Source organism: Porites lutea, chromosome 1 (assembly GCF_958299795.1).
Source record: "Porites lutea chromosome 1, jaPorLute2.1, whole genome shotgun sequence".
Taxonomy (NCBI): Eukaryota; Metazoa; Cnidaria; class Anthozoa; order Scleractinia; family Poritidae; genus Porites; species Porites lutea.
The window spans coordinates 55,901,150-55,913,770 of NC_133201.1; the positions used below are offsets into that span (position 1 = coordinate 55,901,150).

Below are 12,621 nucleotides of genomic sequence, written 5' to 3' on the forward strand. Positions count from 1 at the left end.
CGGTTGGCTCGCGTACAAGGTTCATCTTCTGACAGCAACATGGACGCGGAAAAGGATAGATGGGGCGCGGCGCATACTTCCGAGATAAAAATCGCTGGGCGGATAATTTTGAATATCTGGAGGCTCATGAGACATGAGGTAGGGCCTGAAAGGGAGACAAGAATTAAAAGATGTTCTTAAATAGTGCTAACGGTAGTTAGGCGAGCAGAGGCAATTGCATCTCCCTCAGCGTCCTTACTGTAGGGACCTTACGAAACTTTGACGGCGACGGCAACAGCAACGTCTAAAAAACAAAAGGTTTTATGAGCAAAACAACAATTCTGCTCGTGCATCACGCTTTTTTGTACATTTCTTGCCTTCCCGCACAACTACGAAGTGAAATGATCAAATTTTGAGTTGACTTGAGAATGACAACGGCAGGGCGATAAATTTTACTTTCTCTCTGTGAACTCGAACGCGGTCCCTTCTCTTCGGTTCCAACCTAACTTCCCGATTTTCAAGGAACTGGCTAACTTGATATAAGGACGAAAAGGTTTCTAAGGACGTGAGGTGTGTTTTTCAGCGACATATTCATTGGCGTCGTCGTTGTCGGATCGTGAGGTCCCTTTTCACCCTTCCGAGTAGGCCTTTCGTTACATTGCGGAGAATTGAAAATTTTCATGGTTGTGTTTGTGTTAGTGTTTAAAATTTGTGTATTTTAATGTCTTATCACTGTAACACATCAAATGAAATGAGTGACAGAAGGAAGTTGAAAAGCCTTTAGGGCGAGATTTTCTCAGTACTAAGTAGTACGCGCGTGTGAACCAGCATCACTTTGGCGGGAAAACGTGATACCCTTCGTCATTCTACTACGAGTTTAAGCCAGAATGTCGTTGCGACGGAAACAAGTTATGTTATTATCAAGTGTTAGGAAATTTTAACATTTTGCGCTCGGAAGAAGGGTTTAATAACCGCGCTAAATTTTCTGGTGAAAAACGTACAATAAAGCTTTCTGGGGTGTCGATTTTTTGAGAACACGCGAAAAAATTGCAAGTTAAATCTCGTCCTCGAATTTAAAGGTCTCAACTTGTCGGCAGTGAAATGTACTGAGACTGAAATCAATACAGCATAGCAGGAATGGTTGTCCTGGTGTAGTTCAACTTTTCAAACTTGCTTGTAAATAGCCAACAGGTTTACCTCTCCTAAAAGCTGGAATACTTAACTCTGTGAAGTTTATTTTGATTATTTGTTTTGGTTATTTGCTCCCGCCGTTAGCCTTTGTGCTATAAAAACTACGCACTTCTGTTTGTGCGAAACAAAAATTTTGAAACATTGATTCTATTCCACAGGTTACGCTGAGCAGCTACTCGTTCGAGAACATAGCGTTTCACGTTCTTCACGAGCGCATTCCTTTGTTTACATTCCGCACTTTATCGGATTGGTGGGATCACAGAACTGCTCTCAATCGTTGGAGGACCATCGATCATTACGTCAGGCGTTGCCGTGTCAATGTTAGGATACTAGAGGCGGTGGATTTCATTGGTCGCACCAGTGAGCTAGCAAGACTGTTTGGGATATTATTCTTTTCTGTAATATCTCGTGGATCGCAGGTATTTGAGGTGTTATTCTTTAAAACTCCATGAAATCAGTGTGTGAAAAATATGGTTTTTATCACTTTTGGCATACTCACTAAAGAAGCTCAGTTTAGACTGTTACGCTTCTTTCGTGCTTAGCAAACCTTCTGGGTACATCCTTAACTCAAAAGTACAGAGCTGCTGTGGCGTTGACTATTTGTTATGGCTTGTCAGGTATTAGGGATCTTTTTCGAAACTACGACGGCAACAGCAATGTGAACGTCCTCCAAATAAACAAACAAACAAACAAACAAGTAAAACAACATCTCTACTCTTTACTGTCTTCATTCAACTACGACGTATAGTAACGAAATTTTAGATTTCTACAGAAGGTGAACGGCAAGGTATTAAATTTTACTGGAACATGCTGAGCTCGGAAGTGATGCCCGCTCTTCAATGAAACGAACCAGTTGAAATAATCGCGATTGACGTTTTCGTTGGTGTCGCCGTTGTTGTATTGTATGGTTCCTTTTACTGTACTGCGATCAACTTTCATAACTTCTTGTGTGTTGATTTTAGTAGTTATCCGTTTGTAAGAGCAGCATATATTAAGTGATTTTGATATCGATTGCACTTATTACATCTTAAACGGATTGCCTTATTGCAATTTAACAGCTGGCAGTTTCCTCGGAGTTTGTTTAAATTTGTAGATTGTTTCTCTTTTAGTATCGTGTTGAGTCCATGATGTTGAGAATTGCAAAGCCAATGAATTATATCCCAGTTTCCCCGAGCGTGGAGCAGCGCGGAGCGTAAGTGTCTGACTGGACATTGTAGTAACACACAGAATTGATTTATTAGGTTTAGATTCGCAAAAAAAAACTTTTCACGTGCAGCACCCTTTTCTGTACCTTGATTTGTGGTCGTTACTCAACCACGACGTGAAACTGCCTAATTTCACGTTTTGTCGAGGACGTGGAAACAAGAAAACGATTTTCTAATATACTTTTTTAAACTTAGATACAGTCCTTTAGAATTCAATTCCAGAAAAATTAACCAGCATTTGACACATTAGACGGTAAGGGATAAGAGCGATGAATTTTGAAACAGCGTAAATTCACTTTTTAACGGGCGTTTTCGCCACTGTCCTCTTTGTCGTTGCTTAAGCTCCCCATCGACTTCACTGTACCCGCCGATACACGTTTTATCTAAGTATCTTGAGGGATGTCCTTAATTCAGGTATTTATTGAACAAAAAAGGTTTTTGTTTGTTTAGCTTTCGAGCGCCCAGCGTTGTGTTTTTGTTCTCTCAGAATGCGAGCTCCAGAAACTATTCCCCTGGTCATGGAGCCGGAATCCCGTTTCTACAGCGATCCAGTCCTGGTCCTAGATTTCCAGTCTCTGTACCCTACAATGATCATTGCCTACAACTACTGTTTCTCCACGTGCCTGGGGCGAGTCAGCTGCCTGTCAGAGTAAGTAGCTAGGGTCGCTAGCGAGTGGAATTTTAGTGAATGAATTTAAATTATTTCCCACGGTGAAATTCAGTACCGTGAGAGGAGAGGAAACAGAACTTCCATCGCAACTGACATAAAACTGTTTATTTCCTTAGCAATCCATAGAAAGTAGAACTTACTTCCAGGGTTTACTTTCTATAAATGAAAGAATCAGGATGAAGAAACTCTATTTACTTGAATAACGCCTCGATTATATGGAAAAAGTTCTTCCGGCTAGAAAGGTCACTCGCTTACCCGAGCTAACCTTCGCGAGCCAACTTTTCATACATTTCCTTGCAAAAGCTGGCGAACCGTGTACATGAGAAACAAAACGTTGGCTCGACTATAAGGGTGATGTGATGTTAGGATCACCCTTCTAGCCGGCCAACTTTTCTCCGTATAAACACTTTGCCTTGCCCGACCGGGTCAACTCAGTGAAGGCGAGGCGATCAGAGCATGCGCAAGCACTGTTTTAGACAATTCGAACATGCGCAAGCGCTGATTTAGAGAATCAGAGCGTGTGCGACCGCTTTCTTAGACAATGCCAGCATGTTTTAGACAATTAGAGCGTGCGCGAGCGCTGTTTTAGACAATTAGAACATTCTCGAGCGCTGTTTGCTCGGGCGAGGGGGTCAATTAGTTTCTCGTATAAACGCTTAACTCGGCTTGGAGGGGGACCCATCTACCCGGGAAAGGTTTTCTTCATATAAACAGGATCTTAGAATTTTATCTCAGGACACTGATTTCCTGGTTTATTCTGTAGGTATGGTGAGTTTAAGTTTGGTGCAACTTCACTGTGTGTTCCACCTAGTCTTCTTAAGGTACGAAGCCGGTTCTAGTTTTTAAACTACGCGTCTGTCATCTTTCAAAAATTAAATTTCGAAAGTTTCATAGAGAATTATAGTTGAAAACTACTGCGCTTGAATTCCATTTTGCTGGAGCGAAATTATACTGCTTAGGTCACCGCTGTTGAATTAGGGGTTACCTAACTCTAAATACTGGAGGATGTTAAAATGAATCATTTTGTGTCGCAGAGGTGCTTTCGTTTGAAATAGCTTGGTGGACATGACACAAGACGACAAGTTTCCTTTTACTCTTTCTTAACTTGCATGCAGTCCTCGAGCAATCAATACCACCACAGAAAGTCTGTAACAATAATGTTCGTTCTAACGCTGATATTGTAACATCAAAACTATTATTTTCACCTTCGTCAGACTTGTCTTTTAATGCAGAAAAAATGGAAACTTTGTGTTGTCTTCTATGTTTCCAGCTTTCTGATTTCAGTTTTTGTGACGAGCTAGCTGAATGGCTCTTTTTCGTGAAATAAACGTCATTGCATTTTTTTTAATTCTAGAAACTTGAAGGTGACATTCATGTCTCTCCTAACGGCGTTGCTTATGTCAAACCCAGCGTTAGAAGAGGTATACTTCCCAGGTAAATATTTTTTAGCTCGAGAAAACAGCCGACCTTTCCTCGACCCCACCACTGGTTTTCCCGTGAAATGACGTCTGAGCAACGACTGCAGTAATTCCATACTGACGACGCGTCACTACCCAGATCTGGGCAGTGCTTCTGATTGGTCTTGTCGTGAGAGAAATTGGTTTCAACCAATCAGACGCATTCCTAGATCTGGGTAGTGAACGTCATCTGTACGGAATTTCTGCAGTTGTTGCTCAGACGTCATTTCGCTAGGAAACCAGTGGAGAAGTCGCAAAATGTCGGCTGTTTTCTCCGGCTAATTTTTTTAATGGACTAAATTTTGCCACTAAATCGACGCTGAAAGTCAATTACTCATCAATTTTGTTTTTCAACAGCATGTTAGACGAGATCCTTCAAACACGAATCATGGTTAAGACATCAATGAAAAAGTGGAAAAATGACAAGGTATAGACTATCTACTGCTCAATAGCTTTCATTTTTAAACCCTTATTTTACAGCGCAATGACCTAAACAGTACCGCGGATCAAAAGAGTTCAATAGCTTTCACTTTAATATTAAGGAATTTAAGCACAGATTTAAGGCTAAAACCGCCTTGAACAGCATGATAAACAACACCACAAGAAAGTACTGCTCGGTAACTTTTAATCAATTTTGAAATTTATCTACGGATTTGGAATAAGGTTAGAGACACTTTCTACAACGAATATACAACACGATGAGCGAGAAAGTACAATGGTAGTCACGCCCGTTGCTCTCAGAAGTGAAGAAGTTCTCTGCTGAATTTGAAGGAGATGTTTTCAAAGATTACTATTTGTAGACTGTCACTGACTGTCCTCTATTTTGTTTACCAGTCTCTTGGGCGGATGTTGGACGCGCGTCAGTTGGGTTTGAAGCTGATTGCAAATGTGACATTTGGATATACGTCGGCGCATTTTTCTGGTAGAATGCCATGCGTTGAGGTAAGTTACTTCCTTCTTTTACTATAACTGAGCATACTGGAACAAAGAACAAAGTTGTTCGTCAACTTTCGAAATTCCACTCAAACACGTAACACACTATATATGCACGTTTGACATATATGGAGGAAAAACGTCGATGACAAATGAGGACGTTATTAACCGTGTCGTTATGAACCATGAAAGTGAAGCAGGGTGAGACAAAAGATGAAACAGAGAATTAACTCTGGAGTGGAAATTCAAGTGCTACAAATAACCCATAAACTCAACTGAACGTTAGCTGTAGTAAAGGGAATTTGACAACTACACGAGGCCAAGAAAAAGTCTTTTGACCTCGTTGATATTCGAACCTACGACTTTCGGATTACTGTTGTTAGTTATGGACTACCGACTAAGCTACGAGGCCCGACAGAAGCAAGTCGTGGGCAATTAAAGTGTTGGACCGCGGCGAGGAAAGATAACCAATGAAAGTTAGATATGCCATGCCTTGTAGCCTGGTAGAGCAACAGTTGATGTAATCTGCCAAGGTCGAATGTCGTGGTTTCGAAACCCAGCGAAGTCAAAGGACTTTTCTTTGCCTCGTGTGGTCACCTAATTCTCGTTATTAACAATGTCTAGGCAACATTCTCCCTGAAGCAAAAGAGTAACATTTCAGTGGGTGAGGTGCACCGGTTTGTGAAAGGTTTCCGGTGTTCCATGTTAATGAGTTCTGTGGTCCGGTGTTTCTGTGTTCCAACGTTTCATGTCTTACTCTACCGGTGTTATGGTGTTCCGAGTTTCGTTTTTACATATTCCGGTATTCTGGTGCTATCTGCTCCAGTGTACATTACTTTCTCTTCTTCAAGTCATAATGTTGAAGGAGTGTTTAACTCCGTAGTGGCTGGCAAATTTGTCAGATATTTCCGACCAAGCTGGCGTTCCTCGCGTTTTTTGCCAGAAAGTCCAAACCACTTTTCCTTTTACTTCTGAAAAAATATTTCTGCGCAGGAGCGGCCTGCTTCCAAAAAGGTTTTTTTTTTTCAATAACTGAGCAATTTCTCGCTCGCTGATTGGTGGATGTTCGATAAGAGTACAGACCATGGAAATAACGTGATGGTGGCATAATTGGTTTTTCTCTTTCTCTCGCGCGCGATTTTCCGTGAAATCTGAACGGAAATGGACGTCAAAACTGTCAATAGAGAGCTTTAGATTTGAGGACGAGAACAAGTACGAGATTTAACTTAAAGTTTTGGCGCATGTTCTCCAAAAAAAGACCCCGGAAAGCTTGATTTAACTTTTTTCTGCCGCCGCCCGGTTAGCTCAGTTGGGAGAGCGCCGGTCTGCTGAGCGGGAGGTCGCGAGTTCGAATCCTGGCCGGACCAACACTCAGGGTCTTAAAAATAACTGAGGAGAAAGTGCTGTCTTTGTAATGACATCTGCAAATGATTAGACTTTCAAGTCTTCTCGGATAAGGACGATAAACCGGAGGTCCCGTCTCACAAACCTTGTTCACATATAACTCTGTGGGACGTTAAAGAACCCACACACTATTCGAAAAGAGTAGGGGACGTAGTTCCCGGTGTTGTGGTCTATCTTAATCACTTACATCATCACTCATCATGGGTTGGGAGGGTTCAGTGGCTTCATAAATGGACTGATAGCGGCTGCCATCGGCGCCCTTAGTATGCTGATGTCCGAGCCCACTGCAGAAAGTTATGTAAAGAGGACATGTATGTTTGTCCTCTCAATCGCGACATTTACATTTACATTTACATTTACATTTACAAAAGTTAGTTCGGTTATTTATACTAAAGGAGGTTTAAGCCCTCTCTCGATAGCAAAATGATAAAACATCTTACATCTGATAACTTGTTCACGCCACTGCGCCATTCTCGCTAAAACTCGTAGTAGAATGACGACGGCCATCATGTTTTCCCGCCAAAATGACGCTTAAATGTACCGAGTATTGCTCACGCGTGAGCAATACTCGGTACTGAGAATATCACGTACTCGTAGGCGTCCTCGTCTTAGAATCTAAAGCTCTCTAATGTTATTGTAAAAAAAAGTCTACAGCAATTTTCCGTGGTTTGTACTCTTATCGACCGTAGAATTATCGTCAAAATGTTCAAAACTTTGCAGTAAAACACTTAACTTTTGAAGATTTCGACTTCAAATCTATGGTCGTATCCATCATGGATGATTGCTGTCGGTTTGCTAATTCTCTTCTCAGAAAAATTTTGATTCGTTTTCTGTGTTTTGGCAGTAGCTTTTTTATTTTTAAAACTAACCTAATGGTTGCTTTATCTTGTTTTCAACGATGTTCTTCTTCGAGGACCATTGAAAAAGATGTTGCATTGAATTAATTACGTTGAAAGGGCGCAGCTCATCGAACTTTTCTCTTTTTTCCACGCCACGTTAGCTTCCCCCTCCTTTTTTTCAGGGGCTTTGTTTTGGCCGGGAACTGTTAGAGTAAAAACACACGTGTAAGAACTTAGTGCGGGTTTAAAAACATTTTCCATTTTAATTTATTTTTCTGGTGATCAACAGCTTTATCTCATTCATACGAAACACGAACCTAGTCTAATACTACTAAGCCTAAATTGCCAATAACTACCCAAAAATACAAGAACCTATTTTGCTGGACTTGGAAAAATGTGGGTTCTAACAGGCGCCGGGTTTTTACTTAAGGTTTTTACTGTATCTGTTTTACAGCCTTGGTAAATCACGTGATGCGTGAGTAAATCACGTGAATGATCATGCAGTGAAATCACTTCCCTGCCCTCCCCCGCCCTCCCTACCGGTACTGCCGCTCACACTTATACTAAATACTAGTTAATATTTTATCAGAACCTAAGTATTTGTGAGGAAATTTGATAAAAGCATGGCTTTATACCTTAATGTTAAAACGAAGGTTTATCTTTTTGTAGATTGGTGATAGTATAGTGCGAAAGGCACGTGAGACCCTGGAACGAGCCATTGATCTCGTGAACAACACTCCGCGCTGGGGCGCGCGAGTCGTGTACGGAGATACGGACAGGTAACACGCGTGTTCTTGCTATTTTTTAGCCTCCCACGCGGACGTTCTTAGGGCTTCGATTGCTTGACGAGCCAAAAGAACGTCTACGTTGGAGGCTAGCTTTTTTACGTTGAGAAACCAAACAAATGCAAAATAAAAGTAATGATAGTGCAGTACTGTTCAATGGCTTTCCTATAGAACCACCCTGTACAGTAGGAAGGTCAAACTTTCGGATACAATAGCAGCAATACCTCAGGAAAATACTGCTCAGTAGCTGTCATTTTATACATCACACTTTAGGATACAATAACAACATCTCAGGAAAATAGTAGCTGTCATGTATTTCGCTGGTTTCTGTTTTTGGACCATCCACTTAGTCGAGAGGACACTTGCACCATTTTGTTTAGCACAATATGCCAACAGGCCCCAGCAAAGTTCCCCTCAATACCTTTAATGTTAATCAATGCCAAGTGAGTTTTTACTTTGAACAGTCGCAAGAAATTAACAGGATTATTTCAGTTAGGTTCTCGTCAAATCTCTCGAGTACATGCTGGACAAAATTCCAATAATTTACTATTTATTGTGCCTTGCATTTTGAAGTAATGTTGAAAATGGGTATTGTATGCTATTTTTGTATAGGAAGCAACTTTGAAGGTAATCCAAGAGTTTGAATGATCATAGATCTAAAAAAAGGCATTTTAGCGTGACTTGTTTTTCTCGTATTGATCTTGCGATCACTGTACGATAATCGACTCAAGTGGAGTATTTTATAATGCATATGTATTACGAGATTAAAGGCATTATTTAGCAGTATTGAGTGACTGCTTGAATGATAAGTATGCTAAAAAAGGGAACGCGGATACCTGATCAAAAATTCTGCACGCAACGTTGCATGTTGTGTAGAAAGTAAGACTAGATAATCTCAAGAAGGATGATAACGAAAATCGTCATTACTTGTTTCAAATATAAGTTCTGTATTGAATTGCTCCTTGATTCGATGCTAAGCAAAAGGAGAAAAAATAGTTTAAATAAAGCTACAGAACAGTTTTGACAGATCCACGGAATACTGATTTTGAATTTATTGTTTTTTTCTTAACTCGCAACGTAGGCACGTCAGGGTCAAACCACGTGCAATACATGTGCACATGTACGGTGTAAAAAGACACGGAATACTGGGCCGGATCTGCATAAGCTTCCTAAGCCTCTAAGAGCTTCCTAAGTTCAAGGGGTACGGGAAAATTCCATTTGAAAAATGGGAAAAAATAGCAATGGGTTAAGGAGTTATTGATGCGGACAGGGTTTACGTTAGGTTTTTTCCCCCCATTTTCCCTGTTTCCCGTTCCCCGTTCAACGTTCCCCGTTCCCCCTTCCTCCTTTTTGTACCCCCGCTGTAGAATAGGCCTACCATCGCATAGATGTGGTCAAAAATAAATTCAGGTTTAAATTTTCTTTAAATCTACGTTGATTTCAATTTCCTTTGTCTCCTATACTAATTATTCATGAATTAAGGCTAGTAGACAAAGAAAATTGAGAATCAACCAAGGTGAAAAAAATTTAACCTGAATTTAATTTTGACCTGTAACATAAACATACATAGAAATTTTCTCCCAAGTCACATCGTAAGATATAACTTTAAGTATATTGTTGTGAATCTGTTCCTGAAGCAACTTCTTTTTTTAGTTTGTTTGTGCTGCTTAAGGGCGCAACCAAAGAAGAGGCTTTCAGCATTGGAAAAGACATTGTTGACACTGTTACAGCTATGAACCCTAAACCAGTCAAGCTTAAGTTTGAAAAGGTGTGTCTCATGCAGAGGTTAAGTAGAAAAATAACCGATGAATCAATGTTTTAATGTTTTGTCACCTCTGTGAGCAGTTGCTAACGATAGTGTAGTATTGATTACATTGATTGTTCACAGCCACTATTTTTTTAAACGCAAACTAGAAATAGCGAGTGAAACGCGCGTGGGGAAGAAGCGCGACATACCTGTCCAGTTCGCGCGTTCGTGGAATAAAAACACGAGAAAAAGGAAGGCTGCGAACAGTCTTACTTAAGCCAATGAGAAGGTGAAGCTACCTTAGTTTGAAAAGAGGGGTTATTCGCCCAAGAGCAAAATTTTGGCCTTTTCTTGAGTTCACTTTCCTAGTAGCTATGCAACTGCATAGCAACTGTTTCCCATCCTTATTGACATTGGTTGTTGTTTTCCCAGACTTCTGATTGGCTGGTTATGATTTAGTTGTGATTGGTTAGACTGCTTAGAAGTTGGTTCAACAATTTTCGGGCTTTCATGAGTTTCCCGCGCTTTGTGTTTTGCCATGCAGACTTCTGATTGGCTGGTTACGCTATGATTTTGTTGTGATTAGTCATTGGTTAATCACGTGATAAGATTTGAGTTTTATGACCATTATTAGAGAAACAACCTTGTGTGTAATTTCTGTTTCTCCTTTTTCCAGGTTTACTTGCCCTGTGTGCTGCAAACTAAAAAGCGCTATGTTGGCTATATGTACGAAACTCTGGATCAAAAGGAACCCGTATTTGATGCAAAAGGGATTGAGACTGTACGGAGAGACTCCTGTCCTGCAGTAGCCAAGGTTTGTGTAATCCATAGCAAGTGGCCAGTGACCAAACTACTTGTTGCTTAATCGGGCTATGGCGGTCACATTATTTGTTATCTTTTTTAAAAAAGCTAAAACGTGTCTTCGCATCAACTGAAATGCAAAAATAATGGCCCAGTTTTGTTATTTGAGTCTATATTTAGGCACTGAAACCGTTTCCTGCAAGGATGGGCGTGGATTGAAAGATACACCTTTGGAGGTGGCTTTGGAGGTCCAAAGCCAGGGAAAAGCGCCCTGGGGACGAGGTTGTTGAATGCCATGCCTGCAAAAATCACTAAAAAATTATTATGATTTGTACAACCTAATGAACTTTTTATTCATATCGTTCTCATCACTTTACAGCAGCATTTTGTGTGGACGTAATGTCTTAACGGCAATATCCTCGTGATATTGCCCCTTTAAGAATGATTAAGTTTAACCCAGGGTTAATACAAACGAAATTTTCTTTCCAGAAACGTGCAACTGGAGCTCATAAAAATATCGTTGAGCTTAAGACTGCAAAACAGCCCTTTTTGCGTAGCCTAAGAACGCGCGAGCAGTCAAACAGAAAAACTGGAGAGAGGGCGAAAACAAAAGGCGTGTGAAACTCACTGGCGCTCTCAGCAAAAATCTCTCGCCTACCCTTCGCGCTGTTTAACACCGATTTTAAGGAAAAAAGCCGATTGTTTTGCAGTCCAATTGATCCTTTACTCCGAGATCCAGTTATGATAACACAAAATGATACTCTAAACAATGTATAGGGGGTATTTACAATCATGGATTAAGATTTTATTCCAGGATTAGCGCTGATCGTTCTTTCAGAAACCGGACTCTAGTTTTAAGAATCGCTATAACTAGATTATAAATTTCAACGCACAGAGAATGGGCTAAAAAAGAATCAAGTGTAGAGGTTGAAAGTGTCTTAAAATACCAGGTGGAGATCATATCCTTTAATCAGTGGAATTATCCTGTGGCACTAAATTTTTGCAGGAATTGATTTTTGCGGATGAAGAATTTTTTGGGAAAATTTTTGCGATTGGTGAAGACTGGCTACGGACGTAACAACAAAAACAGAAGTTATATTGAAACTCAACTGTTAATTATTTTTACATAATTTTACCACCCGCAAACAGCTAAGGAATTAATCGAGGTGGGGGAAGAAAGACATATTTAATTTCCATCATGTTTTGAGAAGAATGGACGAGACATTAATGGCGGCACTTAACATAAAAAGATTCGTTCCTTAGTTTATTCTGTAGTTAGAGATCAGTCTTGTTTTAGTAAATTGCCGATTGAGTGTGCTAATTGGTGCTATCTGTAGAATAGTTAGCTACAGTCTCTGAAAAAAAAGGCTAGGCAGGAAAAGACAACATTAGCGTGCTACATGTTGCATGCCCACATGGGGAGATTTTTCTGTTGCTGAGATGACTGCTTTCTTAGCAACAGTTCGCAGGTGTGTTCTTGACAATCTGTTGTCGAGGACTTCCCGCAATGACACCCTAGACCAGTCGTCTTTTGCTTATTTTGAATGCGCTCAAGACGGTTGCTATTAGTAATTACCCCATGGCTTTTTTTTTGCATATATTTATGTTTG

At 40.4% G+C, this 12,621-nt stretch overlaps 1 protein-coding gene across 1 annotated transcript in view; it reads left to right on the forward strand.

The window, feature by feature from the left end:
- LOC140922466 (DNA polymerase zeta catalytic subunit-like) overlaps positions 1 to 12,621 on the forward strand; it is a 43,544-nt gene that overhangs the window by 25,691 nt on the left and 5,232 nt on the right. The window contains exons 18-28 of the mRNA XM_073372451.1: positions 1 to 138; positions 1,329 to 1,589; positions 2,280 to 2,362; positions 2,863 to 3,024; positions 3,809 to 3,866; positions 4,400 to 4,479; positions 4,860 to 4,929; positions 5,337 to 5,444; positions 8,348 to 8,457; positions 10,117 to 10,231; positions 10,887 to 11,024. The exon at positions 1 to 138 is cut by the window's left edge and continues 329 nt beyond it. Of these exons, the coding sequence (XP_073228552.1) occupies positions 1 to 138; positions 1,329 to 1,589; positions 2,280 to 2,362; positions 2,863 to 3,024; positions 3,809 to 3,866; positions 4,400 to 4,479; positions 4,860 to 4,929; positions 5,337 to 5,444; positions 8,348 to 8,457; positions 10,117 to 10,231; positions 10,887 to 11,024 (1,323 nt within the window). The remainder of the gene's footprint in view (positions 139 to 1,328; positions 1,590 to 2,279; positions 2,363 to 2,862; positions 3,025 to 3,808; positions 3,867 to 4,399; positions 4,480 to 4,859; positions 4,930 to 5,336; positions 5,445 to 8,347; positions 8,458 to 10,116; positions 10,232 to 10,886; positions 11,025 to 12,621) is intronic.